This window comes from Phaethon lepturus, unplaced genomic scaffold, assembly GCF_000687285.1.
Source record: "Phaethon lepturus isolate BGI_N335 unplaced genomic scaffold, ASM68728v1 scaffold1254, whole genome shotgun sequence".
Classification (NCBI taxonomy): domain Eukaryota; kingdom Metazoa; phylum Chordata; class Aves; order Phaethontiformes; family Phaethontidae; genus Phaethon; species Phaethon lepturus.
In genome coordinates, this window is record NW_010532439.1 from 34,800 (window position 1) to 61,262 (window position 26,463).

The 26,463-nt window shown below is 45.2% G+C and overlaps 1 protein-coding gene across 1 annotated transcript in view; it reads left to right on the plus strand.

Annotated features, from left to right (window-relative positions):
• The first annotated feature begins 1,275 nt into the window (after nucleotides 1-1,275).
• The window catches only part of BTBD11 (BTB (POZ) domain containing 11), a 141,697-nt gene continuing 116,509 nt past the window's right edge, over nucleotides 1,276-26,463 (plus strand). The window contains exon 1 of the mRNA XM_010284813.1: nucleotides 1,276-1,378. Coding sequence (XP_010283115.1) covers nucleotides 1,276-1,378 — 103 coding nt within the window. The remainder of the gene's footprint in view (nucleotides 1,379-26,463) is intronic.

Consider the following 26,463-nt stretch of genomic DNA (forward strand, 5'->3'; position numbering starts at 1 on the left):
AACCTCCCTCCTTGCCAAATACAGCTGGAAGCCCTGTTTGCCCCAGCCGCTGGCGCTGTCCCCGAGTTGTCCCCTAGCTCGGGGTGCTTGGCACTCAGCCTGCTGCCCCTTCGTGCACCCAAACTGCTCTGCCAGCACCCTTTGACCCTTTGACCAAGCTCTGTCTGAGGGCTGCCCAGGCCAGGAGATTTGCATTAGCTGAGCTAAGGTGGTTCCTTTTACTGGTTTTCTTGAATTTGGGCACAAACAACATGTAAACCTTGTGATGCGAATGCACATGGGGGATTACGGTCCAGGGTGCCGAGTTCCATGGGACTTCCACTGAGCTCAGTTCACGGAGCAGTAGGTTGGGCACTGCTTTTATCTTTTATATGGTACTTAACAGTGCTGATAACATTGAGTGTCGTGGTTTGTTTGTTTTTTTTTTTTTTTAAAGAGTGCCTGTTCAAAGGGAGGTACAGCAACTATAAGGTGATACATACAGCTTTGCTCAGTAAATGGCACCTTAGCAAACATTGGTCTGCATACAATCTGGGCTTTGTTCCTTGGTTCAAAATTTCCATTTTTCTCCCCAAGGTCTACTGATTTGTAATGCTAGGTGTGAGACCCTTGCTGCAAGGCTGCCTGCCTGTCAGGAGAAACCCCTGGTAAGCAGATGCCTGCCGCGCTCAGCTCCACCAGCTGTTGTGCAGGCCGACGGCTAAAGATACATGTTTTGCATCTTCCGTGGAGAGTGTTTCATGTTAGTGAGTAATTAGCGTTAATAATAATTAATGTTGGATAGAGATAGTTCGTACCTCTACAGTGCATTTATTTTGAGAATCTCAAAATAGTTGCGGTCTGGCAGCCTGGAATAAATCTTGATGTTGGGGAAAAAAGGAATTTAGCAAATGAATTGATGGCTTTAACCCCACTGTCCCTAATGAAAAGTGTGGGAGAGCTGAGAAGAGGAGCTTGACAGCTCTGGTCCTCATCACTTCTGGGTAGCACCCCTCCTATACCCACATGTGGCCACTTGTTATGTATCTGATATATGTATGTTTTATAATAACTCTTGTGAGCATCAGCAGAGATCCGCTATGCTCCCCGCAGAGCAAAGTGTGAACGGGAGGCGATCGCAGCCCAGCTCCGCAGAAGCAGCCTGTGGCAGCTCCGCTGTACCCCCGCCGGCAGCCAGCGCCGGCACCCCGCTTGCGTGTGCCCGCCAGGTGCCTGCAGAAGTTGGGTGCCGTTTGGTGGGATGGCAGTGAGAGGGACGGGAGCAAACAGGGTGCGATGGCGGGGGAGGCTGGCGGCAGAGGTGGCGATGGAGCCCGGCAGTGCCTGCCGCAGTGGGGACGAAGCCGGCGTGCTCAGCTGCACATGCCTGCCGCAGGCTGTGGGTTGTGAGCTCGGTGGAGAGTACCCGGAGCAAAGCGGAGCTGTCAGAACCTCGTTTTATTTAATGAGCAAAGCCTTGTGAAGGCATGGGTTTGTTTACTGGATGGGAGGGCTGTCCTAGCTTCTAAATCCGTTCCCCTTGTTTTTTCTTAGTACTTCGCTGTGCTTTACATGTTACTTGGAAGGCTGAAAAGCAGGATCATGTGTATTTATTAATTTTTGCCTAATAAAGATGACTACCAGATATGTTCTTTGGCCTTAACAAAGGGGTATAATTAGTGATGAGATTAGACATGACCCAAGAGGAGGTGCTTTGTTTAGGAAAATACTCAGCGATGGCATATAATACAGTCTGTCTGAGGCACCTCATCCTCCCTGGAGGCCTCGTCTCGAACTGAGCGGTGACCCTTCCCAGCACTTCAGTGCCATAGGAAACCCAGGAAGAATACTAATGATAAAGGGACACACAAAGCAATCTTTGCCTCAGTCAAACAACGCACCGCCAACCTAAAATTATCCAGCAGAATTTTAGTTAGCGAAGTTAATAATTTATGGTTCTGGCTGATAGCACCCCATGCAATAGCAGTGTGTTCAGCAGCCCCAAACCGGATTAAATATGCATGGACTCATTGGATGCAATTTCAGTGCAATTAGTGTATGAAGGCAAGAGGAGCTGTATCACTTCTGGAATTGTACTAAAAGGCTCTGGTAGTTCTTCCATTATAACGTTTTACAGGATAGTAATTGTTCCACATCAGCTGTATTTAAGTACACTGTTTTAAGGAGCGGCTGCCTGCCGTGTTATGTGCGGTATGAGAAGACAAGTACTCTGCACGTCACTAGGCACAGAGACTGCTTGGAAATACTAAACTAGTGCAGGACTAGAGAAAACTTGTTGCAGTAGATCTTCTAGCCTCACGTGTGCAGCCCGAGGGAAAGGTTAGACCAGAGAAGATCATCAATCTAGTTTGTTGGGTTTTTTTTTCTTTGCTATAAAAACTTGTGTATCATGCTCGTCACTGAGACTTCTGAATGCTGAGTGCAGGAGCTTTAAATACTTGTAGAAAAACTTTAAATAAGAACAGGGAAAAAATTGTACCTGATGTTCCACAGTCAGCATTGTCAGCATCTGGGTGTGCGTCCTGGCAAAAAACCAGTTGCTCCAATGGCTTTCAGTCCTAGAGCCACATCACCAACGGCTGTGTTTCAGGCGTCCCCAGCACAGCCAGCTCTGCAGATGGAGACAAGTCTGACCAGTTTGCACCAGTTAACAGTCCAGCTTATTCTGTTTAGTGACCGAGGAAAATCCTCAATCTCTCTGCTGCTTCTTCATTCTCTTCTCTCTCCTTTTGTCTCCTTGTTGTCCTTCTCCTGAGCCCTTCTCTGCACTGGCTCCTTTTGCCTGCCTTCTAGCTGTATCTAGCTTCAGTCTGTTGTCTGCTTGTGAGCCGTGTTGCCTGAAGCTACTCCAGCTCCCTGGGTTTGTGGCGTGTTGCTTTTCTTCTCCAAAATACATCATTTTACTAGGTTTTCACCTAATGGTGGTTTAAGACAACCTTCAGAAGGGTTGGATTGCCTTCAGATGTGGATCCCTCAGTGCAGAGTCACTTGAACGAGCTGTCCCTTATAGCATCTTAAGGGGAGCATGTGCTTAGCAACTGAAGACCAGAAAGTAGCATGAAGGGAGGACTGGGCTGTGGACAAATGCATGGTTTGTAGCATTGCATTCTGAGCCTTGCAAATCACAGGTGCCAAAAGCATCCCAGTGCTGTGGTGGAGAGAGTCAGAGAAGAATTGGGACTGGAGCAGACTGCTGGAGAGCATCTAGTCCAACACCTGGCTGGAGGCAAGACTAACTTCTAATTTAGGTCACTTTGCCCAAGGTCTGTCTGGTTGAGAGTGTTAAACAGAAAGAAGAAAGAGAACCTGTGTTCCTGCTCAGCAAATAAATGTGTAGTTCACCTGTTTTGGCCAGTATAGGCGAATTGTTCAGGCCATGGAATGAGTTTTCATATTCTTGCTTTGGTTAAAATCCTGAAGATGTCCAACCTGTATTTACTGGTATGAGTTCATACAGGTGTGCTCACCTGGTTGGTTGATCTCAGTGTGTTATTGTGTCTGTCCTGTGGAGGTCTGGGCTCTGTTTCTTTTTTGCAGTGTGACAGAGCAGAGAGAGGATGGCTGCGTGATCCTGAGCACAAGGCTGAGACTGGGGGCTTCTCCTTCAGAAGTTTGGTCCTTGCATCCCTGTGAGGACATCTCCAGCACTGGGATTTCCAAAGGAGCCTAAGGGATGGCCAAAAGCAGGGTGGGAATTGGACATTTGAGTACTGTGTTGATGCTTAATTTCACCAAAGTGCCTGTGGCTGCCCTGCCCTCTGCTCAATCCTCCTCAGCTGCCCTTCAGAAACCTCCAGGGCCATTGGTGTCTAGGTACAGGAACCTGGGAATTTAGGGCAGCTGAATGCTGCCCTTGAAGCCTCATGGTCCCCTTGAATATTCAGTCTCCAGCTCCCTCCCTTGGCTTCCCAGCCAGTAATTTGGGGATAACAGAGGTGTCTGCTTCTCAGAAGTGCTGGCAGGATCAGTGGGTGAACATTTGGGAAGCGCTTTGAAGAGGAAAGCCTGAGTGGTGGTACTGTTGCAGGGTGGCAGCTGGGATTTGCTCAGTGCATGTGGAGGGGAGGACAGCTTGAGCCACCTATGGACAAAATTTAGAAGTTATAGTCCATGGGACAGTGCTCCTCATACAAGGTTGCTCAGCAGAGCTCTGCTGATGTGAGTCCCTTCTCTGCCTGTGATGGCCTTGTTTCCCGCTGGGAAAAAAGGGTTGGGTTGGGTTGCAGGCCCCAGGAATGTGTTCAGAGGTGTGTGTGTGCTGCACAGTCAGACACGTACTCTTGTCTTGTTTGTGGAGCTCAGGGAAAGGTAATGCTCATGCAGTAGTGCTGGAGGTTAATATATGATGCCTAGGTGAGCTGTCCTGCAAAACCCCAAGAAGTCAGACAGCTCCATGTTGATGGTGCTTTGGAGGAAGGTCATGCAAATAGCTCATTTCACCATGGGCACAGCAATGTTGACCTTTATCAAGCGTTTAGTGCTTTTTGTCATGAAAGCTGCTACTCTCAGGTGCAAAACAACCTTTTAAAGGAGGGAGCTGTTGTTAGGATGTGCTGTACAGATGCAGAGCTCAGGCGCTAAGCAGTCTCTTGGGTATTGTGTGGGAAACCTGCAGGTGGGCAGCGCTTGAAGCTAATCCTTCCACATGGCTGCCTGCTGGGCTCGTCTTCATTTCCCCCTTTGCCCTCATGCTTCATTGAGAGGCAGAGCACTAACTGAGTGATAGCTTGAGTCTGTCCCATTTTGGTTGTCAACTTTCATGATATGATGGAGTTCCAACAAGTGGCTGATGATACAGTAAGGACAGATTGAAGGAGAAGTTTCGCAGAATCATAGAATAGTTTGGGTTGGAAGAGACCTTTAAAGGAGAAGAGGCATGTGGGAAGGCAGGCCAAAGGAACAGAAAAAGGAAGAAGGAATGATGGTGGACAACTGAATGTCTTTTTGCTCATTTATGTCAAGAGTGACTGGTATAAATCCACATGGAAGGATGTTGGCTGCTACCTACATGTTAGTTCTGTGAGGTGTGTCTCAAACAAGGAGGTAGAAGGAAAACCATGGCCTGATGAGCAGAAAAAATACAAGGATTAGTGAGAAAGCCAAAAACTATGTGGCATCTTGAAAGTTTGGGCTAGACCATTTGTAGCTTATGGGAAATTTAAACTTAAGCATCTAATTTTTAAAAAAATTGCTTTTGCTACCTCTAAAAATGTAATTTGTATTCAGTCAATGTTTTCTACTACACGTGTATTTTGTTCACATTCTGAAAAAAAAATTAAAACCATGCATCATGAAAGTCAGCTAGATTCAGCTTTACATCTGTCTGTCAGTTCTTTAATTTTCCCTTAAGAAAGGATTTCCCGTATTTTATTTTCCATGCCACTACTTCTGGTGGATCTGTTCTTTTCAAAAAATTGGCTATTGCACATTGGCTGTCAGCAGTGCTTGTGTTGTTGTGGGGTTCTTCCCCAACACAGGAATTTCCTTGGGTTGTAACCTAATTAAATCAGTGTGAGTTTTGTGCATAAAGCTACTTTACTGATCTTGAATATTCTATTTGTTGTTTTTCCTCTAAAACAGTACTTCAGGATGTTCTTACATTTTCAGAAAGGTCCTTCCTTGAAGGAGAAATCATAAATAATGAGATTTTCATGGATGCTGACTGGATGGAGACCCTCGAAGTAAGGAGAAACCTGTATAGAATTCCCAGTTTTATCTCCTGCAGGAACAGTTTACTTTCTTTCGTGTAAAGGTCATGGAGGTTACAGAAATACATTGCTCAAAGCGGTGGACTTTACAGAGCATTTAGTAGCAATTTGGAAAGCTGAACGGTATTTACCTTTGCAGCATTTGTATGTGGCAAATGTAATGGCAAATTTTTCTGGTTAAAGATGGCCTCAGTTGTCCAGAACATTTTAATAAAAATAAATTACTGCAATTATTTGTAAGGGGAGGTATTCGGTAACAGAAAAGTATGTGTGTGGGGAACAGATTATTGCCTTTAAGGCAAAGATACATTTGCATTAAGTTTTGCATAAACATATATTGATACACAATCAAGTTCTAGTGAGATTCTGCAGCTCTGAAAGAGGGATTGGTTCGTATCTTCCATTAGTCTTCAACAATGGAAGCATGTAAATCATTTTCCATGAAAATTTAAGTTAGAGTTGCAACGTTATTAATCTGATTACTCAAAACAACTTTTCTCAAAAATAAGGATAAACCAAGGAGAAACCAAGGAGCTAATAGTGAAATACTTGCCTTCAAAAACAAAACAATAAAAGCAGAATTTTTCAGTGGGAAGCATTGGTTAGGTGGGGCCATGGGAACTGTTTATTTAATGATGTAACTTTTAATATAGTGGTGTTCTAAAAGAATTGGGTAGGAAGGACTTAAATACTTATTTTATTTCTGGAATATCAGCTGATAATTGAATGTAAACAGGAAAATACGAGTTCTTCATCCACCCAAAGCAGGGTGATACTGTCATGTAACTAAAGTGGCGTATTGTGGATTGCAAGCAGGAATGCTAGATTCATAAAAAAGTTGCTGTTAGCATGTTTTTTATCCCAAACCACAGGGTGTTTTTGATTACCCAGTTATTCCTGGCCTCTCGAGGGTGAGTTTGGAAATTCAGAGTACGAAGGAAAAGCAAGACAAATGGAAGGATTTGGCATTGTTCTGGTTCAGATCAGCTTGGATGGTGTTGGGGACAGAACCGGTGTGACTGAAAATGTGAACACAAAATCTGTCTTTGTGGATTTTAAACCTGCTTTCTTTTTTGGCAGAAGAAAGCAGCATTGAAAGCATGCTGCTGTTGGTGTATAACCTACAGATTTTTTCCTTTTTCAATACTATGTGGTGGTGATGATCATAGACCTCCAGTTTACAGAGGTCTAGACTTTTGTGCATCTCGAATAGCAACGCTATTGCCAGCTGCTGTGATTTTTATTGCTAGTTTTTCAGGGACTGTTTCCTTACTCCTGTAAAGCCCCAGCTCCTACAGTGGGATTTCAGAATTGCTGCATTTGTTTAATTTTCCTCCTTCCCTCAAAATCCACCCCCACTGCACACATGTCGGTTTTTACATGCCATGGCTGCATAAAGGAGCTCAAAAATAGGAAGCCTGTGTGCTCCAGAGGCTCAGAAACCTGACGGCAAATAAAATGAATTATGGTTTAAAAATATATACATTGATCTTTTTAAGCCAGTCACACATTATGGGGGAAGAGGGCGGCCGGCAGATGAAGTTTAAACCTTTGTGGTCGGCTGATCTGAGCCCCTGACCCCAGGTACTGGTTATGCGTGTCAAACCAAAGCTTTGGCCAGGTGAGTACAGCACATTGAGAAATGTGTTGGAGAACATACTAAACTTGAGCTTCACATTTTGCTATAAATGCAGTTTAAACAATCTTTTATTTAAATAATTAGTCTTAGCATCCCAATGCTGTTGCCACAGACGCCCCTAAAACTCCCCGAGGATTAACTGATCAAAGATGTACTGGAGTATCATCTAGTTTATTCAACTGGATCCTCCAGGTCAGGGAAATTAAATGAAAGGATATGACAGGGCTTTTCTGCTTGTGCTGTGACTGCTGTGTGGATTTTAGGTTGGTCTCAGCCTGTAGAGGCTGTCAAGACCTGTCTCACTTGGGTGGACTCAGGACCAAGACCTGTGCAGACCTTTCTTTCACCATATCACTCGAAAATGCCCATTACGCATTACCCCATTACCCCCTCATATGCCCATGATAAATTGATGTTTGCAGAGACAGCTGATGGAAGGATTCATATACAATTTAAACTCTTATTTGAAATATCAAAACACAGCTTGATGTTCTTGGTGTATATGGGTGCATTTGTCATGGACTTCCTTTTTCTCCCAAAACCTTATTAAGTAAGAAGCAGCAGTAGCTGGTAATCAAAGACATGAAATACATTTATTATCTGAAGACTAACAACCTGCTGTACAAACCAACGTCTTGAGTCTGCAAATACAGGAATCGTATGAGACGCTAGGATACCATTCAGCACTATAATTAAGTGCTTTTATCTGAGGCTTGTCCTTATTTAAAACAAACAAGACTGTTGGCAGTAAAAGTGACAGAGACAAGTCTGCCAAAGGAGGTGAGCATTTTCTACCTGTCGTGACCACTAAAAATATACAAAGTTAGTTGTGGAAAAAGTGCATTTAAAGCAATAAGGGTTCTGTAGAAATTTGTAGTTTATCCACAGTGTTCATCGAAGGGAGAGACTCAGTGAGTAGCAATTTGGAAAATGGACCCTAATTAGCCTTTCTGGATTGCAGTTCCTTCGGGCATCTTGAATATTCAGAGCAAACTTTGGCACTTTTGAGTTTGCAAGTTGCAGGGTTGCTCTGAGGTAGAGTTGTCATTGCTTGCTGTGTCTGGGTCAGGCTGTTCTCCATCTTCTGTCTGAACATAATGTCTTAACAGCCTTGCAATGCCAGCGGCCCTGAGTGCTTTCGAGCTCGGCTGGCAGCCCGGTGGGATTAGCCAGCAGAGCACTGCTCCTTTGGCTTTATTGATTGAAGGTGGATATGGTGGCACTGGTTTCGGGGAGGCATGCGAATGTGGCTTTTTGGCTGAGACTCTGTGCAGTATCCATTGGTAGGATCTCATTTGGGTGGACGAAAAGGTCCTACCTCCTGTTGGCAGGTGGAGGGGCTCCCTAGTACTTGTGGTTTAAGGTTTTGCGTAGTGTTGAGGTCCTTCAGAATCTCACTGAAGTAGTAGGTCTGTGTGGTACGGGGATATAGAATCCTTTGATTTACTGCAAGAGAACGTGGTCCTTAGCATGATGGTTTCTGTTTTTGAAGTATGTTATCCATAGTCTGTGTTGCAGTTTTGGAGATAAGCTGGTGCTTCTTAGTAGATGTGTTTCTTTGCCTCATGGCTACAGAGAAAAGGTGCTATTCTTGACCTTTCTGTCTTACTGGAAGGCTCTTTGCTGCCCATCCCGCTGTGGCATTCTTCTATCAACACTAGTGAGGGATCGCTTTAAATTCAGATTTTCCCAGATGTGTCCCTTTATTTCTGGATTCACGCTGGATTTGAGAACTCTAAACTTGTCATTGTACCTGCCACTCCCAGTCATGTCCTGATGCTTGGAAATCTCTTGTGCGTACGGAGACCATCTCTGTGGCACATGCAGAGAAGTTACAGTGGATACGTACGATATACAGCGCATGTGTGTTGTACTGCACGTCTGTGAACATTGGATGTCCAGCTCAAGTGGGGACCATTCAGAGGTGTGGGTGTACAGCACGCTCGGAGCGTCCCAGGAGCGCAGGACTCGCTGCGCTTGTGCGGTGCAGTGTGCTGGCAGTGCTGCTTCTGCAGAGATGCGCAATTTGGTGAAGGTAGGTGATGGAGAATATTCCATGTCCTCTCAAAGAGATTGACTTGGGTGAAAAAACACAACAGGTTATTTTTGCTTCAGTTTTGGTTTCATTTTACTGGCAGGCACGAGCTCTGGTTATAAGTCAAACCATGGTGGGTTGAGCCTGGCTGGATGCCAGGTGCCCACCAAAGCCGCTCTGTCACTCCCCTCCTCAGCTGGACACGGGAGAGAAAGTGTAATGAGAAGCTTGTGGGTCAAGATGAGGGCAGGGAGATCACTCAGCAATTCCTGTCACGAGCAAAACAGACTCGACTTGGGGAAATTAATTTATTGCCAGTCAAATCAGAGTAGGATAATGAGATAATGAGAAATAAACCCAAATCTTAAAAATACCTTCCCCCTACCTCTCCCTTCCTGGGCTTAACTTAATACCCATTTTTCTCTACCTCTTCTTCTTGAGCAGCACAGGGGGGACGGGGAATGGGGGTTGTGGTCAGTTCATCCCATGTTGTCTGTGCTGCTCCTTCCTCCTCACAGAGAGGACTCTTCACACACTCCTGCCCTGCTCCAATGTGGTGTCCCTCCCACGGGATACAGTCCTCCACAGACTTCTCCAATGTGAGTCTCTCCCACAGGCTGCAGTTCTTCATGAACTGCTCCAGCCTGGGTCCCCGACTGAGTGCCATCCTTCAGGAACAGACTGCTCCAGTGTGGGTCCCCCACAGGGTCACAGCCTCCTTCGGGCATCCCCCTGCTCTGGCGTGGGGTCGTCCCCAGGCTGCAGGTGGAGATCTGCTCCATGGTGGAGCTCCAGGGGCTGCAGGGGCACAGCCGGCCTGACCATGGTCTTCACCACAGGCTGCAGGGGAATGTCTGCTCCGGCACCTGGAGCACCTCCTGCACCTCCTTCCTCATATTCTCACTCCTCTCTCTGCTGCCATTGCACATTTTTTTGGTTCTTTTTCCCTCCCTTCTTAAATCTGTCACCCCAGAGGCGCCACCGCCATCACTGATGGGCTGGGCCTTGGCCAGCGGTGGATCCATCTTGGAGCCAGCTGGTGTTGGCTCTGTCAGACATAAGGGAAGCTCCTAGCAGCTTCTCACAGAAGCCACCCCTGTATCCCCCTGCTACCAAAACCTTGCCACACAAACCCAAAACACAAAGCACGAAGGGATGGATTTTCTCTCCCCATTTACTGGGCTTGCGCATTGGCTTGCCGATTTGTCTACACCATGCTCAGTGAGGGTAAGGGAGCCCTTGGACTTCAAACTGGAGAAAAACTTCATTGAATAGGGATGGACTGAAGTCCATGCAAAACTGTGAGTTATCTCTGGGTTATGTGGACAGCCCTGGAAGGGGCCTGTATGGTACAAAATGTGTTTTATAAATTAAAAAGGTGCTTTTGATTTTGTTTAAAATGGTCTGTTATGGAGTCATTGGACAAATGTCTCAAAGCTGATGAAAAAAGAATGATGAACAAAGGCACAGCGTGATTCAGGGCAGGAGGGAATATTTAAATATATGGAGTATAAAGGCACGTTAAGTACAGAGTTAGTAGCCCAGAGAAGTCAAGGGCTCACGATGGGTTACCTGAGCATTCCTGATGGTCCTCAGAGAGGACTCAGGTTTGAACCTCTACCTCCAGCTGTGGAAAGTTGGCTTAAAATAACCATCTGGGGGCATTTTTGGTTTTTCTTTCAGAAGTGATCCTTGATACTGGGTACTGCTTGTGGAAGAAAACCCCTGGACTTCAAAGAGGTGATGTATTGTGCTTTTTGAGAATCCAAGCCTCTCCTAGTTCCCTCGCAGTTGGCATCCAAAGTCGCTGGTTGCTAGTGAGTAGTGGGCATGTCAGATGCAGGGTAATTTATTGCACCATTACTGCTTCCTGTGCTGTATTTACTTCTGGGTACCATTGTTAATCTAAATGGATATACTAGAAAATGGCCCAAGGGGATCAAGAAGAAATGACAAAAAGGAAAAGATTTGGAAGCAGAAAGCTTGTAATAGAAAAAGCTAAGGATGAGCCTTAGCCTTAGGATGTGCAAAGAGACACAGCATCTATAAAAACTAACAGTTTCAGAGCGGGCAGGGATCAATTATTTGCAGTCAGTTGGGACATAAATAGTGATGAATGTAGCAGCAGGGGAAAAAATAGGTGGAATTAATGGGAAAAAGATGAAGATCACTTCAGGAAGGGCTATGGGACCTCCACTGTAGATGCTGCAGGCTTCTGGCAGTAGGGACTGCCTTTTGCGGGGTGATCGTGCCCTGCTGGGCACAGCCGGTGGGCACCACCATGGGTGGCTCAGCAGCCACAAATGATTTTAAGCCCAGGTCCCAGTGTCGGGGAAACACTTGAGCACCTGCTGGGTTTGAGGTGCATGCTGGAGTCCCAGTGGTGGCAGGAGGAGCTCAGTACTAGCGTTCCTGAGTCACGGCAAAAGCAACGTTCCTCCAGAAATGTAACGTCAACTTTTGTAAGTTTAGATCGTTTCAAAGTGAGCTTTTTAAATGGTAGAGTGAACCCAGAGCACTGAAGGAGACGTTTCCAGTGGCAGCTGAAGCTGGAGCTTGAGGTGTTAGTCCCAGGTCAGGAGCTGTGTATTTAGACCCTCAAGCTGGGGGTGACCTGGTGGTCAGTGGAGGAGCACAAGTTGTTTGCAAGGAGTTGGAAGTTATTCCTGATGTCTCTGGAATGAATCCTTGGGTGTTGTGGGTGTAAATAAATAGTTACTGAGACATTGACTTGGTCGGTGGTGAGGAAAATGGTAGTGACAGAGAGAAATTAATGGTTCCATTTATACTTTTGAGCAATTCTTTTTCTTCTGTAAGTGTGGCTCCCACAGACATGCCATCATCTGAAAGAGCTAAAAAGGTCTTTATGGGCTTGGGACCAGAGACAGGAGCTGTGCTCTGTGCAAACACACGCACAGATTTTTTTTTTTTTTGTGTTACTTTTTTGGAAGTGCAGTCTACTTATAGAAATGGATGTTGCTGCTTCAGAAACCTGTCTGCCAGCGCTTCCCACAGGGCTCTTGCCTCTCTGTTGAGGAAACACAAGCACCTTTAATGGTGCTAAACTAAAGCTGCCAAAAGGGTAGGTGTTGATTTCACTTGAAGCTGGATGCAGTCAGCTCTGGTAAGGTCAGGCCTTCAATAAGGACAGTTTTTGAGTAAACATTAGACTTGAAGAGGTGTTAACTGACATCCTAAACACGAATTTGCTTGTTGGGGTAGACTTTTTATTTTGTTGGTACCTGCCATGCAAAAAGCCAAGTCTGCTTGTGGAAGAGTTGTGAGCTTATCCTGTGCCGTGGGGTGAATTTGGAGCTTTCATGAGAAGCATGTCTTTAGGTGCCCTGGCATGAATGTGTAGCCATGTGTGTTTGAACAAACCAGCCCTGCTCAAAGGTGTCCTCCTGCATGCTGCTCCTTTGGGGGAGAGAACGAATGGGTGAGAGATGGTAGTAATTCAGCTTCAGCAAAAACAAAGGTCGAGCCCCTCCTGTCAGAAACCATATAGATTGGTGTGTTTATCAGTATCGACCCAGTACCTTCACAGCTACACCCAGACTTCTTACCTGTGGCAATTACCATCCATCTCGCTTTTGTCTTTGGTTTCATTGTAAGCTGCAAAGAACTACGACTCAATTACCTGCGTCTTGCACGCAGTGCAAACACCCCTGCTGTGTAAGGCGAAGCTTCGTAATCTGTAGCATTTCTCATCCAGATGCAGTTATTCTGATTGCCATATTTCAAGCCTTTCTACAGATGTTAACCCTCTCCTACCCTCCTCTGCAGAGCCTTTAAATCCCCATCAGCTGCTGTGGCAGTGTGGGAGATCTTGTGGTCCTATGATCGTCCTTTGATTTTGATTTTTTCCTCTGAAAGGAGGCCCTGGCTTGAATTAAAGTCCTTCAGGGTCTGAGCTGTTCAAATTTAGCATTTAAGCATGTGTCTTTGTCCCACTGACTTCAGTATGACCTGTACATCATACTGTATGATCATGTACATGGACACCAAGGAAAACCCAGGCGTTCCCTTTGTGAAGACATGGGAAGACGCAGTCACAGCCTAGAGGTGGTGGAGCTCAGGAAAATGGAAATTTTAGCATCTGCGCTGCTTTCATTCCTTTTCTTATGTGTCTATTTTCTTTGGCACTAAAAATACACAAAACTTCATTATCTTACAAACAAAACCAAACCAACCTTTTCTTTATTCATGAACTGATGTCTGTTTTGAAATCTCATCAGAAGAGGGGGGAGAAAAAAACCCTAACCCATCAGTTTCTGTATTGGCTTGCTGGGTTGTTTATCTCCACTGGGTGCTGCTGGTAGAAATCTTGCAATAGGCACTGCAAGGCAAGATGCGTTTTGGGAGACTTCACAATTTAGCACCATGATTCAGTGGGGTCCTAGAGCAGAAGCCTTGGTGCTCGGTGTGGCGTTAGGAGCTAAAATCATGCAGAAGGAGAAAAACCAGCAGAGCCTCAGATGGAAAGCGAGTACTTTGTGATTAGGTGTTAAAAGCAGCTTTCTCAACGGATTTGTGTATGCCTATGTCACCCAAGCACAGAAATCCCAAATCCCTCCTCACTAAGCCCCCCGTGCCCCCTGTTTGTGCCCATGTCCCCAGGTTCCTTCCAGCCCACTCCCATCCTCCCTGGCTGTGGGCAGGCAAGAGGCAGTGCGCCCGCCGGCTCCTTCTGACCCTGTGTCTCACTGTCAATTTTCATTCATTTCGGAGAGACTCAACCTTTTGGAAACCTCACTCATTCCTCAAATGGGGCTGAGGGTGGCCATGGGTTCAAAAGGGAGCTCAGGGGACCTGGGAGGCATGAGTGTCCTTGCCCTGGGAGAGCAGGCTGCTGTCTTTTCCCCTGGGTAAAGAAGGGGAAAGATGTTTGGGAAATTCCTATTTGGATTGAGAGGCAATGATTAAGCTAATGCAGTCAGCTAGCCATATTACATTTCTGAAAAGAAAATGGAAAATGAAAAAAAAACCCTGAGCTTTTCTGTTCTGTATTACAAAATGTGGTACAGATTTATAGACAATAAAATTTCACGTGTGAAAGAACATCTAAGAGTGGGAGATTTGTCTTATCAGTGATGATTATTTTTTCATTTTCTATTCTTCTGAAATTATGTCTAATAACACTTTTAATTACCTTTCGATATTGTTCTTTATCTTAATGGTTTGACTTTCTGAGGCCATTCTGTGTTTTCCACTTAAAAATTAATTTTTTCCTTAAATTTTCTCTTTTCTCTCCTACTTGTTAGATGCCGCTGAGTCAAGTATCAAAATGAATTTATTTTTTTTTAGGGGTTATATAATTTTATGTCAGCTCCTCTGTTATGCATATGAAAACAGAGCTAAACAAATTTCACGCTTCAGGATATAACTGCTTCTCCGGAGATGAGGAGCGACGGTTTGCCGCATTGCACAGTCGCCTGTGTGCCTTGGTCCCACAAGTGGCTGAGGAAGCGTTGAGCATCTTTGGACACCCTGTGAAGGCTGGGGGAGGCAGGGGCACCCAGCATCTTACAGGATTGCTCAGGACCTGACAGCACTGAAGCCTGAAGACCTTCTTCACCTTTTGCTGTAGTGTCAGGTATTGCTCGCTGCTGGAGGCAGGAATGTCAACCCGGTGATTTGTTACGTTAAAGCGAAGCACTTACTTCTCTGTAGCCGCGAGACGGTTCTTACATGTTTTACAGTGGGGATCCTGTCTCTGCTTCTGTAGTTTTAAAATGTCTGTGTAATACGCAATGCAGGTAACAATCTCTGCAAATCAAGTCCCTTGACTGACTTCTTGCACTCTGGGACTTTATCAGCTGTTTGTCATGTTGCTGAATTGTAAATCCTTGTGCTGAAACTTCCCAAGAAGGTCAGCAAAAACGATGCTTTCGCGTATTTTATTTTAATTTTGGAGTGGGAGGGAATTTCAGCCAAAATAGATATTTCCAAGAGCGAATTAAGGGGAAATCTGTTGTGTGGCTCAGGTGAGATGTTTCTGGGAGCAAGGTTTTGGGGCCTGGCAGAGAAGCTGCCCAGCATCAGGCATGCCTCCTCCCTGTCCTCATGAGGATCTAACACGAAGTAGGTGAAGTGCAAAGCCTTGGAAAAATGTCATGTTGGGAAAAGACCAGGTTTGGCAGCTGACTTCTCCCACCGTCAGCATCTGCCTTTGCTCCCCTCCTCTGCATGGTGGCCATCCACGCCGGAGCAGCCCTTGCTGCCGGGCTCCTGGTCCCCAAGGCAGGCAGCTGCCCTTGCCTTGCTCCCTCCCGGTGCCGGTGTCACAGCGGCACAACTGTGACACAACTCCAGCCTCTGGGCTGTCAAGGGTTTAACAGGTGTATGAAGTATCGCACAGGTGATTTTTGCATGCCTTTTTGAAACAAATGAGTCCTTACTTAGGTAATCTGGGAAGCTGTTATTTATATCTACAACCCCCTCATGCGTTTCCTCGCCTCGGTGCATTTCTCAGTTCGGAGCTTTCATTGGGCTCAGGTGCCTGGGCTCCCCCACCGGCTGCCACAGGCACGGCCACCGGGGCCCGGGGGCTCTCGTCCCCCCCCCGCCTGCCACAGGCACGGCCAGCGGGTCCGGGAGCTTCTCGTCCCTTCCCCGAGCAGCTCGCTTTGCCCTGGCAGGACTTGCAATCAAGCAGCAATGCTGCCTGCTAAGAAAGGATATTTTCTATTTGCAGCCTCCTGGTGCAGCCTGCTCTCATACCTGCCCTGTATTCCCCGAGCAGAGTGTGCTCAGAAAATTGCTCAGCCCCCTGCCAGGGCCGGGCCGTTCCCAGCTACGGCGGGTCCCATCGCAGCGGTGGCTCTGCTGGATTAGTTCTTACTCTCTTTTCAAGAGAGATTTTTGATAGATGTCTGCTGCTATTTCATGGTCCTGTTCTCTTGTGCTTCAGTTCAAAAGTGCAGGCTTTTTGCTTCTGCAGTTTTCTAATAACTGAGCAGTAGTTTACGTTTGCTCCGCAGTAAATTTAATTTTCGGTGTACTGGCCTAGTTACATAAGTGATCCGAATCCCTCTGGACCTCTCTTGTGGTTGCTTTGTATTTACTACTCCCTTCAGTTTCATGTCATCAGCAATTTAGCAATTTTACAGCTGGTTTCTCCAAGTAATTTATAGACATTATCAACAGGGTGGAATAGATACTGAAAATGTGCTGCATAGATCTCACTGATTTTAAATGAACTGCTTTTGCAGGAGCAAGAGTAGTTGATGAGGGGTGATGGCAAATACTCATATCTCAGGTGGGCAACATGTGCATGCTGATGACCGAGAGGTAGTCCGGCCATAAATTTTAGTGCCAGCATTGGGGAGTTTGGAATCGATGCTTCTGAATGTTTCCAGCTGGATACCCACGCTGCTATATAAGCTATTGCAGCCACATTAAGAGGAGACACTATTGTCAGCATCCCCTTGAAGGATGCTTGCAGTGAGATACTAGCTTAATTCCTTCCCCTGGGAGATACAGGTATTTCTTCTGCCAGTCCTTCGGAAGAAGCGCTTAGGGCAAGGATGCTAAATCTCTGTGCTGTCCACAAAATAAGAAAAGGAGAAGAGATCATAAGAAGAACCATGTAGCTGAAAAAGCCTTCAGCTTGGCAACGTGCGGAGTGAAAAAAAGAGGTGGAGGGGCATCTGTGCAGAACTGCCTGGTCACATAGCCACAGCTCCAGGGAGCAGAAACTGCCCAGGACTAGGCTGCTCTTCCACAGGGTGCCATTGCTGCCGGCCCCTTAGAGAGTACGTAGCAGCAGCAGGCTCTGTCCTCCAGGAAAGTCCGACCCTGAGGCGTTTCGCATCGTGCGTAAAATCTGTGGCGTTGCTCACGTCAAGGCTGTGATGACGGATGTGAAACTGGGGGGATGATTCACTCCGTCTGGTAATTCAGGCTGAAAGCTGGTGTTCCCCAACCTTACTTTGACGTTTAAGAGGTGTCCTCCTTCCCCTCTGAAGAAAAGCAAACTCGGAGTGCCCCAGCCAGTCTCACTATTGCTGTGTCGTGCTGAGGACTTTCTTTACGACTGCAGGCACTGAGGACGGAGTTAAAACAGTAAAATTAAAGCTGACAGTGGAAAATAGTGGGAATAGTGCCCCAGCTGGCTCGCTCTTCCTCTTCAACAGGGGGGAAGGCGACCTGCGCTTAGAGAGTTGGTACCGCAAACATTTATTCTGAAGGGCAACACAACACATTCGTTCTTGTGGGGAATATTAAATGTTGACTTTTAGCAATAATTTAATGGGTGTTGGAAATTTTTCATGTCTCATACATGGGCTTCCCCAAGAAGCTTCAGATTATCGGGGGGGAATCTCTCTTCCCTTGGGTGAGAGACATGCATCGTGGGTGCTGTGAGTGTCAGTAGGGACCCACTGGGTACGTGCCAACGGAGAGCAACCTGCCCTCCGTTTCCAGTGGGAAAGTGTTATGAGTGTCGCAAAAACTTGTTTTGAATGTTGGCAAAATTTGTCTCAGCCCTGCCACCATTTCAACAAAATATCAAACAAACCAGCCCTTTGAAAGTGGTTGAGATATTAGATAGTTTTAATTGCTTTTCTCCGTAGTGCGAAAACAGTCCCCTCCCTGCCAAACACACCTGTGATCACTGGTATTTTCTTTTTGCTTATCTGTGCATAACTGTGCTGTATTTTCATGTTGACATCTAATACCTGGTTTTGATATTCTTTGTTTCACTGCTTTTGCTTTGCTTCTCAAAAGGGCTGAGAAAAATTCAGCCTTCCAAGATACAAATAAGCCTCTTATCATCATAGTATCAAAAGAGTGATTAAGGGGGAATTTCAGGTCCTTTTTCTGGTTGATTTTCCGGTCCTTTTCCAGTTTTCCATTTGCCTAATTCCTTAATCCTGCAGTTGACTCTCTTGATTTCTCAATTGATCAGAGCACTGTTGAAGCAAAGAGCAAGACTGGCAAAATTGGAAAATTGGTCTCTGGAAAAGCACCCCGGTAATTTAATAAATAGTATAGAGTGGGTGTTGTTTGAAGCCTATAAGGAACTGAACGTATGGTGGGTTTTAAACAGCTGTATCGGTGGTGGTTTCTGTAGTTTAGTCCAGGAAATTCAGGCACAGTCAGCGGTAGCAGTGACGGAAATGTCTATAAATGTATAAAAACACATTTACATACCATTGCCAATACTTTTAACACAGCAAAGGTCTAATTTCTGAGGTTTCTCTTCCAAGTGCGGGCTCAATAGCCTGCTTTGCTGGGTGTGCGCTGACTTATTTGCCCTGTATTCATTACCGCATCCTGCAAGGCGTTAATGGGTCACCTCGGAGCTGTTGGAATGTCCGGTCTGAAGACCACGAGTGAGGTGCACACATGCCTCTCGGCCCCACGCACCTGCTCCTGCCTAAAACCTGCCCTGCAGCAATGCTGCCTGCGCCGCGCTGCCCATCAGCCCTCAAGCGCTAATGTGGGACTTAGTAGCACGTCGGGTTCCCCCACTCCCCCCTTAGTTTTACATGACCCGGGGGAGGCTGAATGCAAGCAGACCCAGACCTGCCACAGGTCAAAGGAATGAGGCAATCAAGAAGGCAGAGTTTTCCCAAGGAAGGGATGGATTTGCTGGCTGAGGGATAATGAAACTGCTCGGGAGAAATGTCAGCTTTAAATGAGTATGTGCAAAAAGTGGTTATTGCAGCAGGACTAGCGAGCCGTGGCTGTTTGCAGGACAACACGCTGGTTTGGTCTTGCCAACGGTTAGTTTGTAATGATTACAAGGGTGACGGCTTGCCAATGTAAATAGCTGGTTAAACAAACGTATAGGAGAGCAACTGTGGTTGTGAATAAACCGCTTTTTATTTAGAGGATGTGAGAAAACGCGTAGCTCTAATCAAATTTGCTGGGGAAGTGACTACAGAGGAGGTTCAGGTGTGATGAGGAAATGGAAATGTTTGCGTGGAGGAGAAGAGCTGCTGAGCGCTGTGGCAGAGACCCAGGGGCGGGAGACCCTGCCAGAGGGTAGTGCCTGTCCATGGTGGTGGTGAAGGGCTATTGAGGGCGGTAGTCCCCACACCACTTCCAGGGCTGAGGCTGTGGGGGCAGAACAGTGGTTTTTCTGGCTGCAAGCAGCCTTGGGAACCCGTCTGGTGGACAAGGGGAGGGGTGTTTTTGGTTTCCTTCCCCTGGGGGCCTGGTCAGCCTCCTTGCCAAGCTGTGGGGATTGCATAGAGCCTCCTTCCATTACCTTCCTCACTGCTCGCCTATGAGGGTGACACAGGGTGAAGCAGCCTTCCTCCGTCAGGTTGAGATGCTTCTCTGCAAGGCTGGGTGGCAACCAAGGGCAGGCTGAAGCTCAGCAGAAAACTTTGCAGTTCTGCGCTACATTTGTAGCCACTAGGACGAAGGGTGCTTTACTTCAGTGAGCCATCGCTGGTTCTTTATTAAAGAGTCTCTGGGGACAGCTTTTCTGGCACATGTGGTGGGGTTGAGGTACAAAGGGAAGATGTTATGGTGTGTAGGCAAAGAACCGGTCCCCAGCTGGAGGAGCTTGGAAAGGCATTTTCTTGTAGCAGGCAATTGATAGTCCAGGACCAAACAAGAGCAGACCTCATCAGGAATTACAGTACTCTGCTCGGGAGGGTCCTGCCCGCAGCCTGGTGCAGGGAGTGGAGCCATCCTGGCTGGGCACCCCATGAGGCAGGAGCTGGCGTGTCCCAGCTGTGAGATGTGGGAACACGGGCAGGATGGATGTGCTGATGGGGCTAGGAGAGCTGGGTGAAGAAGTGTGTCTTTCTCCTCCAGTTTCCTTTGCTAAGACAGGAAAATACAAGATTTCAAATCAGAGCATGCTTTCCACTCATCTTTTCCCTGCCACGGCAAGCAGATGCGTGTAGTTTGCTTTCTAGAGTCAGTGCCTTAAGTGTGTATAACCAGATGATGTCTGAAGGGAAGAGCTTTAGAGAACAGTGATGTTAGCTGTGCTTTTCAAGAAGTTAGCTACTGCTGAAGTACCTTGCAACATCTTATTGCAGTTAAAGGTTTTGAGGATGGATGGTATGCTCCACATTGCAGAAGTAGGAGTAAGATGTGCCATGGGTTGTGTTACTAGCCTCTTGCTGGTGGTGGTGGTGTAGTGTACGGCACTGAAGAGAAACCCTGCTGAAGTTGAGGTCCAGTTCCACAAGGTCCAGTGCAGGTGTAATTCGAAATACAGATCTTCTCCAAATAGTTTATGCTGCTGATTTAATAAATGACAGTAATGGTTCTCTTTTGGCCTGCTTTTGATTTTGCAGCTACTTAATATAAAACCCATTGCCCAGTTATGATTTGTAGGGTCTGAAATCTTGTTGTCCATGTTGGGTGGTATATACGGTTTTGAGAGGATAGCCAAGAATATCACTGAGCAAGCCCTTGAAAAATCGGTGCCATCTAACTCTAATCTGTACCTTAGTGTACCTACTTCAGCTCTAGAGGTTTGGTAGGAGACATCTTCAAATGGACATTTAACATGAAGAGTTAGAAATAATCTTAATTTTTGTTCCATTCAGAATAAGCAAATGGTTGTGTGAGCATGCAATAAAGCTGTGTGAGATGAGTGAAAAGCAAGGCAATCAAAAAGAGGCATTCATATAGACTATCTTTTTATCCAGTAACATTTTGCATGAAAATTAATTATATGTAAGTACATAAAAAGTTAAACTGATGTTCACCTAATCTTCATTGCTAACTGGAACTCCAAACAGCTGTATTATGTTTGATAATAGGTTGATTGGCCTGAGCAAAGCCTGCATATCTCTAGGATGGAGACAATTGAATTATCATTCAGAAAAATGATGAGATGATTATATCGTATCCCATAGTTCATAGATGCTTTCTTCAGTAGTATTACCCTTAGTTTTCAATAGGTAACAGTAGGCTCAGTATTAATGTTGCCATGATGATAATACAGCCTTTATGGATGTAGGAATAGGTTCAGGAAGCATCATATCCTGTACTGCAAGTTAGACTTGGAAACCTGATCCCATCCATCAGTAAGCGATGAAAACTTAAAACTAAATTAGCTGTCAGCTTATTTTTTTTCTTCAAATCTTGAGTTGATGCCCAAAACCAGCACATATAACAGCAGCATCCTTAAGAATATGAGCAAGAATGATCGAAAGCACAAAATTGTATGTAAATTTCTTGGATGCAATGTATGCTTGCAACTGAGGGGAAGCATTAGGCCACAGGGCACAAAGTGCCACATCTTTGTAGGTGATCCAGAGCTGTGGTTTTCAGACAGTCACTCAGATGCTTTTTGTTTTTCATTTTCCTTTAGAAGTGTTTTAAGGTCTTAGATACACAGGGTAAAGCACTCTGGAAGTTCCTCAGCAAAGGCAGCTGCAAGAGGATAATAGGACTGAGTCTAATTGGGATATTTTTGGCATTTTCCCTCTAAATAATTAACAGTGCTGTTTTACTGAAGCTGAGCCATTTTGCTAGTTTCTGAGATTCAAGACAGACCCCCTCATCATCTACCACCCCATCACTTGTGAAGAGATGGTAAGAGATATATTGGGGTGAGAAAGGCGGGGGGAGAGGGGAGAGGAATAGAAAATCTGTCCTGTTCAGTCTGCTATGACCCATGTTGAGTTTCCCTGCTACTAGTTGTGCCTGTAAAGCTTCCAACTTACCAGGCACAGAGATCCCAAAAAGGTAAACTGAATGTAATTCTCAGCTCAAAAAAGTTTTTTGTCCTGGAAAAAAAAAATCTCTAGTGAGCAGCTGCTCCTTCTTAGGCAGCTTGGAAACTTTGGGGCCTGCTGTGAAGGATAGTATTGATGTCTCGGTATTCAGAGGTTTGACAGGAAAATCTCTTTTGCCACACTGGCAGGAGCAATCCCTTGGGTAGGAAGAGCTGACGTTAATATCTAAGGGAAATCCATGTTTCATGGCTATATTGTACCGAATGCAGCATGCAGTAAAATCTGACTAGGTTGGAGGAGGTTTTGGATAAAATATATTGTCAGATTACTGCAGCAGCTAAAATAGGTAGGAAAATAACGGATCTGTGGGCAATCTAGTGATTGAAATGTATTGAAGATGTCTTCAGACGGCTAGTCTGAAGGTGTAGCGTGCATGCTTATAAGGTAAGACATCAGAGACTAAACCTCCAGGGATAAAAACGGAGCTACAATCTGTCTTCATTTGAGAGCCTTGCTGCTGGAAGGTGGTACTGAGGAATGCTGGACCTGAAAGCTGGATGCCTGCGAGGACGGTGGTCACATTGCATGCAGGGACCTGGATGGAGTGGTGGGATGAGTGTTCGTTGGCGGGCAGCAGGACCCCAAGAACTTGGGTAACAATGGCACCCAATGTGCCAGTTGGACGCACTGGGCACCTTTGTTATCTTGGTTCTCGGGGTCTTGCTGAAACCTGTGTTCAAAAACATGTAGGAAAGTGGTACCCAGTGGGAGCAAGTGATGTCTTCCAGGAAAAGCCTGGAGCTGAGCATGGTCGCACAAAACATGCATTGCGTGCTGCTAAGTCTTGGTCCCTTTGTCAAAGCCAATGCATTGGTTTGGTGTTTCTTCAGCACAGTATAAATAAAGCTTCTGGTGACACAGTTCATGCCTTGGAGTCATCTGAAAAGTCCTCATGAGAAGGAAGTCGTGGCTGGCAGTGCATGGCCTCAGCTGCTTATGACGACTGGCTTTCAAAAGGTCTTTTTCTAAAACGTTGCTAGTGTGCAACGAGTGATTTTTAGTCCAACATATTTCATAAACTTGGAAATGAGACTCAAGGAATAAATTTCCCTTTTGACTGCTGTCAGAGATTTTCAATAGTTTGTTTATTGAATCTCTACCAGCTCTTCAGTGAGCCTGAGAAATGATGGGTTTGGGTGTTATCTCCTTTCCCAAGCCTCCGTTTGCACAGGACCAGTATTGTCTTGTTTGCTGGGGACATCAAACATGGGAGCAAGTGCTTGGAGCAGATGCTACTGCAAAGGTAACTGCACTGTCATTCCTTTCAGCTGGATGTGTACTTCTAATTTTAGGATTAGATTTGGATGGAAATGTTGCTTGACCTGTTTGTTTTGTTTTGTTTTTTTTAAATAAACGTCCTCTAATGCAAAACAGAGGGTAGGCAGAGGTAGCTGAAACATTGCTCATATCCTGCGTTCCCATGTTCATCAATGGTAGTTTTCCAGTCTTCTAAACCCCCATTTTTAGTGGAAAAACCCAAGACACAGACATACGGTTCTGGAAGCTCACACAGTTCCAGATGCTGCCGAGCTCCTGGCAGCCACCTCGGGTCTTCTGTCAGACGATTTTTAGACCCATTTTCCCCCCAGTGAGTTACTTCTCAATCCTCTAGAGTCCCTGCCATTCTTTACTTTAGGGAAGATGCTCTGAGACCTCAGGTATTCATCAAGAAGTCAGGGGATTTCTATCATGAAAATCTCTAAAATCATTATCTATGAAAATCTCACGGCGGTTAAAATAGTGCTGGGTGCCGGGAGGATGGGAAGATTGTGAACACTTTGTCTGGGGTGTCGGTACCTCCCGTCATCACGACCTGGCTGCAGGTAGAAAACCAAGCTCTGTCTCCCTCACCTGTCTGTGAAAAGTGGGCATGTCAGCACCCGCAGTGAGGGCCTGTTTGAAGTGCTTTGAGGTCCTGAGACAGTCGGATCTATACATTGTTGTCTGTGTATTTGTCAAAACCTCTAATATGGCTGTGTTTAGCACTAAACAGGCAATGCATGTATTGTGGCTAACCATTTACATAATAACGGAGTCATTAGTTTACCATCTTGAGCCTAAGCAATACCAGCCAACGAGAGTTTTGAAAGCAAATGCTGTCCTTCTACCCTTTCAGTCAGCATTGTCCTTCCTCCCATCCTTGCTGACCGACAGGAGGAACTCCCCTAATGTCTGTTCTTGATAATGGCATTTACCACCTCTCAGTCTGGGAATCTGTCATATGCTCGTAAGAATAGCTCTGGGAATTATTTCAGGAGTCTACCCTCTTCCTTACACCCGGTAGGATATCTTCACCATTTTTGGCAGTTTGCCTATTCAGTTTGTAAAAGTCTCCAACATGGGAAATTCCACAGGCTTCCTCAGCAAACCAGCCCCGGGTTATCTTTACCATTGGAAAAAAGCCTTCCCTAATGCCTAAATTAGATCTTCCTTGCTGCAGTTTGAGCCCATAAGTTCCTGTTCTGTGAACTGTCAGTTCGTTTCTATTTGCAGCAACCTTTGATGTGTTTGCTGACCTCAGAGCAAATCTGATCACTTCACTCTTCTCTCACAGGTCCAGACCTTTGATTATTCTTGTCCTCATGAATGATTTTCCTTCAGTTACCCAAATTTTTTTGTTGCAAGTGCAGATGGCACAGATTTGTGTTTTTTTTGCAACACTTTTTGTGTTTGTTAGATATATGTAAGTTCAACTAAGGAGCATGTTTGTTTGACTGAAGTAGCTCATGAGTCTTGAAAACTTTCTTTTATAGACTTGGTACTATCAGTCAAGTTGCGATTCTGTTAATTTCTTATGTCCTTATTTCACAGTCGTGCTCCCCTAAGAAATCAAGTTCTTATTTTTGAAGGTTGGGGCTTCTAGGAGTATTGGTGATCACTTGTTTTGTTTCCTTTTGAGATAAATGCTGTGTTTTCTTTCCAGTTTCAGATAACAGCAGCTGATCAGCAAGAGCACAACAGCAATAGAAATCATTGGTATGGGGGGAAAAAAGGTCTGAATGTCAAAAAGTCACACGGTTCTGTAAACTCTGGATTCTCCTTTAATGTCCATGGTAGTCAGACATTATCTGACCTGTACCCCATGGGATTTGCCTGCATTGGCTGCTTTGCTTCCCAGCCCTTTTGCACAGTAATTTTCAGCCTCTATTTGGGAGTTTACATGGATTACCTATGAGGTCTGTGCAAAAATAAATCTTAAAAAAGCAAGCTCATTGACATCCAACTGAACTGTGCATCCGCGGTGCCGCTGGAAAGCTTTTAGGAACTGAAGAGTGAAATAAGGTTAAAACCACTTTTCCTGTTATCCCAAAAGTCCCTCCCTTTTCTAAAGTAAATAAATGCTGTTCATATTCTGTAGCTCAGCTCTAAGCCCCTTTCCTGGAGAAGCAATTCTCTTCATCCTCAGAGTTTCAGCAAAAAAATCCCCAGTGTTAGATATTTTGATTGTGATATGGCAGTTGGGATAATTACTGTTACTTGAGTTCTTCAATGTTCAAAATGGACAAGATCTGGTAACCCTTATTGTTAGCTGTTTATTAAATGGGGTGGTAGTACCAAGAATATTTTGTAGGATAAGATTTTTTTGAGAACAAATGTAGCCACGATTACAAATGATCTCTTTTTTCCCCTGTATTTTTTTTGCTTTTCTGAAAGTGGAGGATGTTTTAACAATAAGCATACATTTTTAAATAATACCACATGAATAACACTAATATGTGTGTGGAGTTGCATTTAAGTCATTTGCCAGACTATGCAGGTTGTAAATGACTCCCTGTCACTTTGAAAAGCTGCTTTTCTACATCCTACAATAAAATAATTCACAAGGTCACAGAACATTTGCAAATACTCACAGGGTACCATTCACGCAGAATGGCAGGTGAAGGAGGAGTCATAAATAATTACAGAGTCTTTTCTTTGCCTTTGGGATCGGGACCTGGTAACTAGTTGGCAAATGAAAACTGAGCTAAAAATATTTGCATAAACGATTTGTTTCCTGGCCATGAATGCTGTATACACTGGGAACATTAACAGCCTTTTTGAAGATGATTTGAGGCATATAAGGCTGAATTATTTAGGTAAATAATGTGCAGCTAGCAATTTGTCAAGATTTAGGTTTTGCTGCTCTAAAAGGCAAGTGCTTAAATATCTTTGTAATGTGCAACTGAAAAATCTTGGCTTATTTATCATACGAAGCTTGAAAGAGTGAGAAGGTTTGCTGAGCCTCTAGGAAGCCTTGTAAATCTCCTGTAACAGGGGGCTTGCCATGACACTAATAAAAAGATGGCAACATACCCAGGTGAATTTATAGAGTGCTTTTATAAGTCCTGAGTTCTCAGTTGACAGAAATGAGGGGGAATTTAC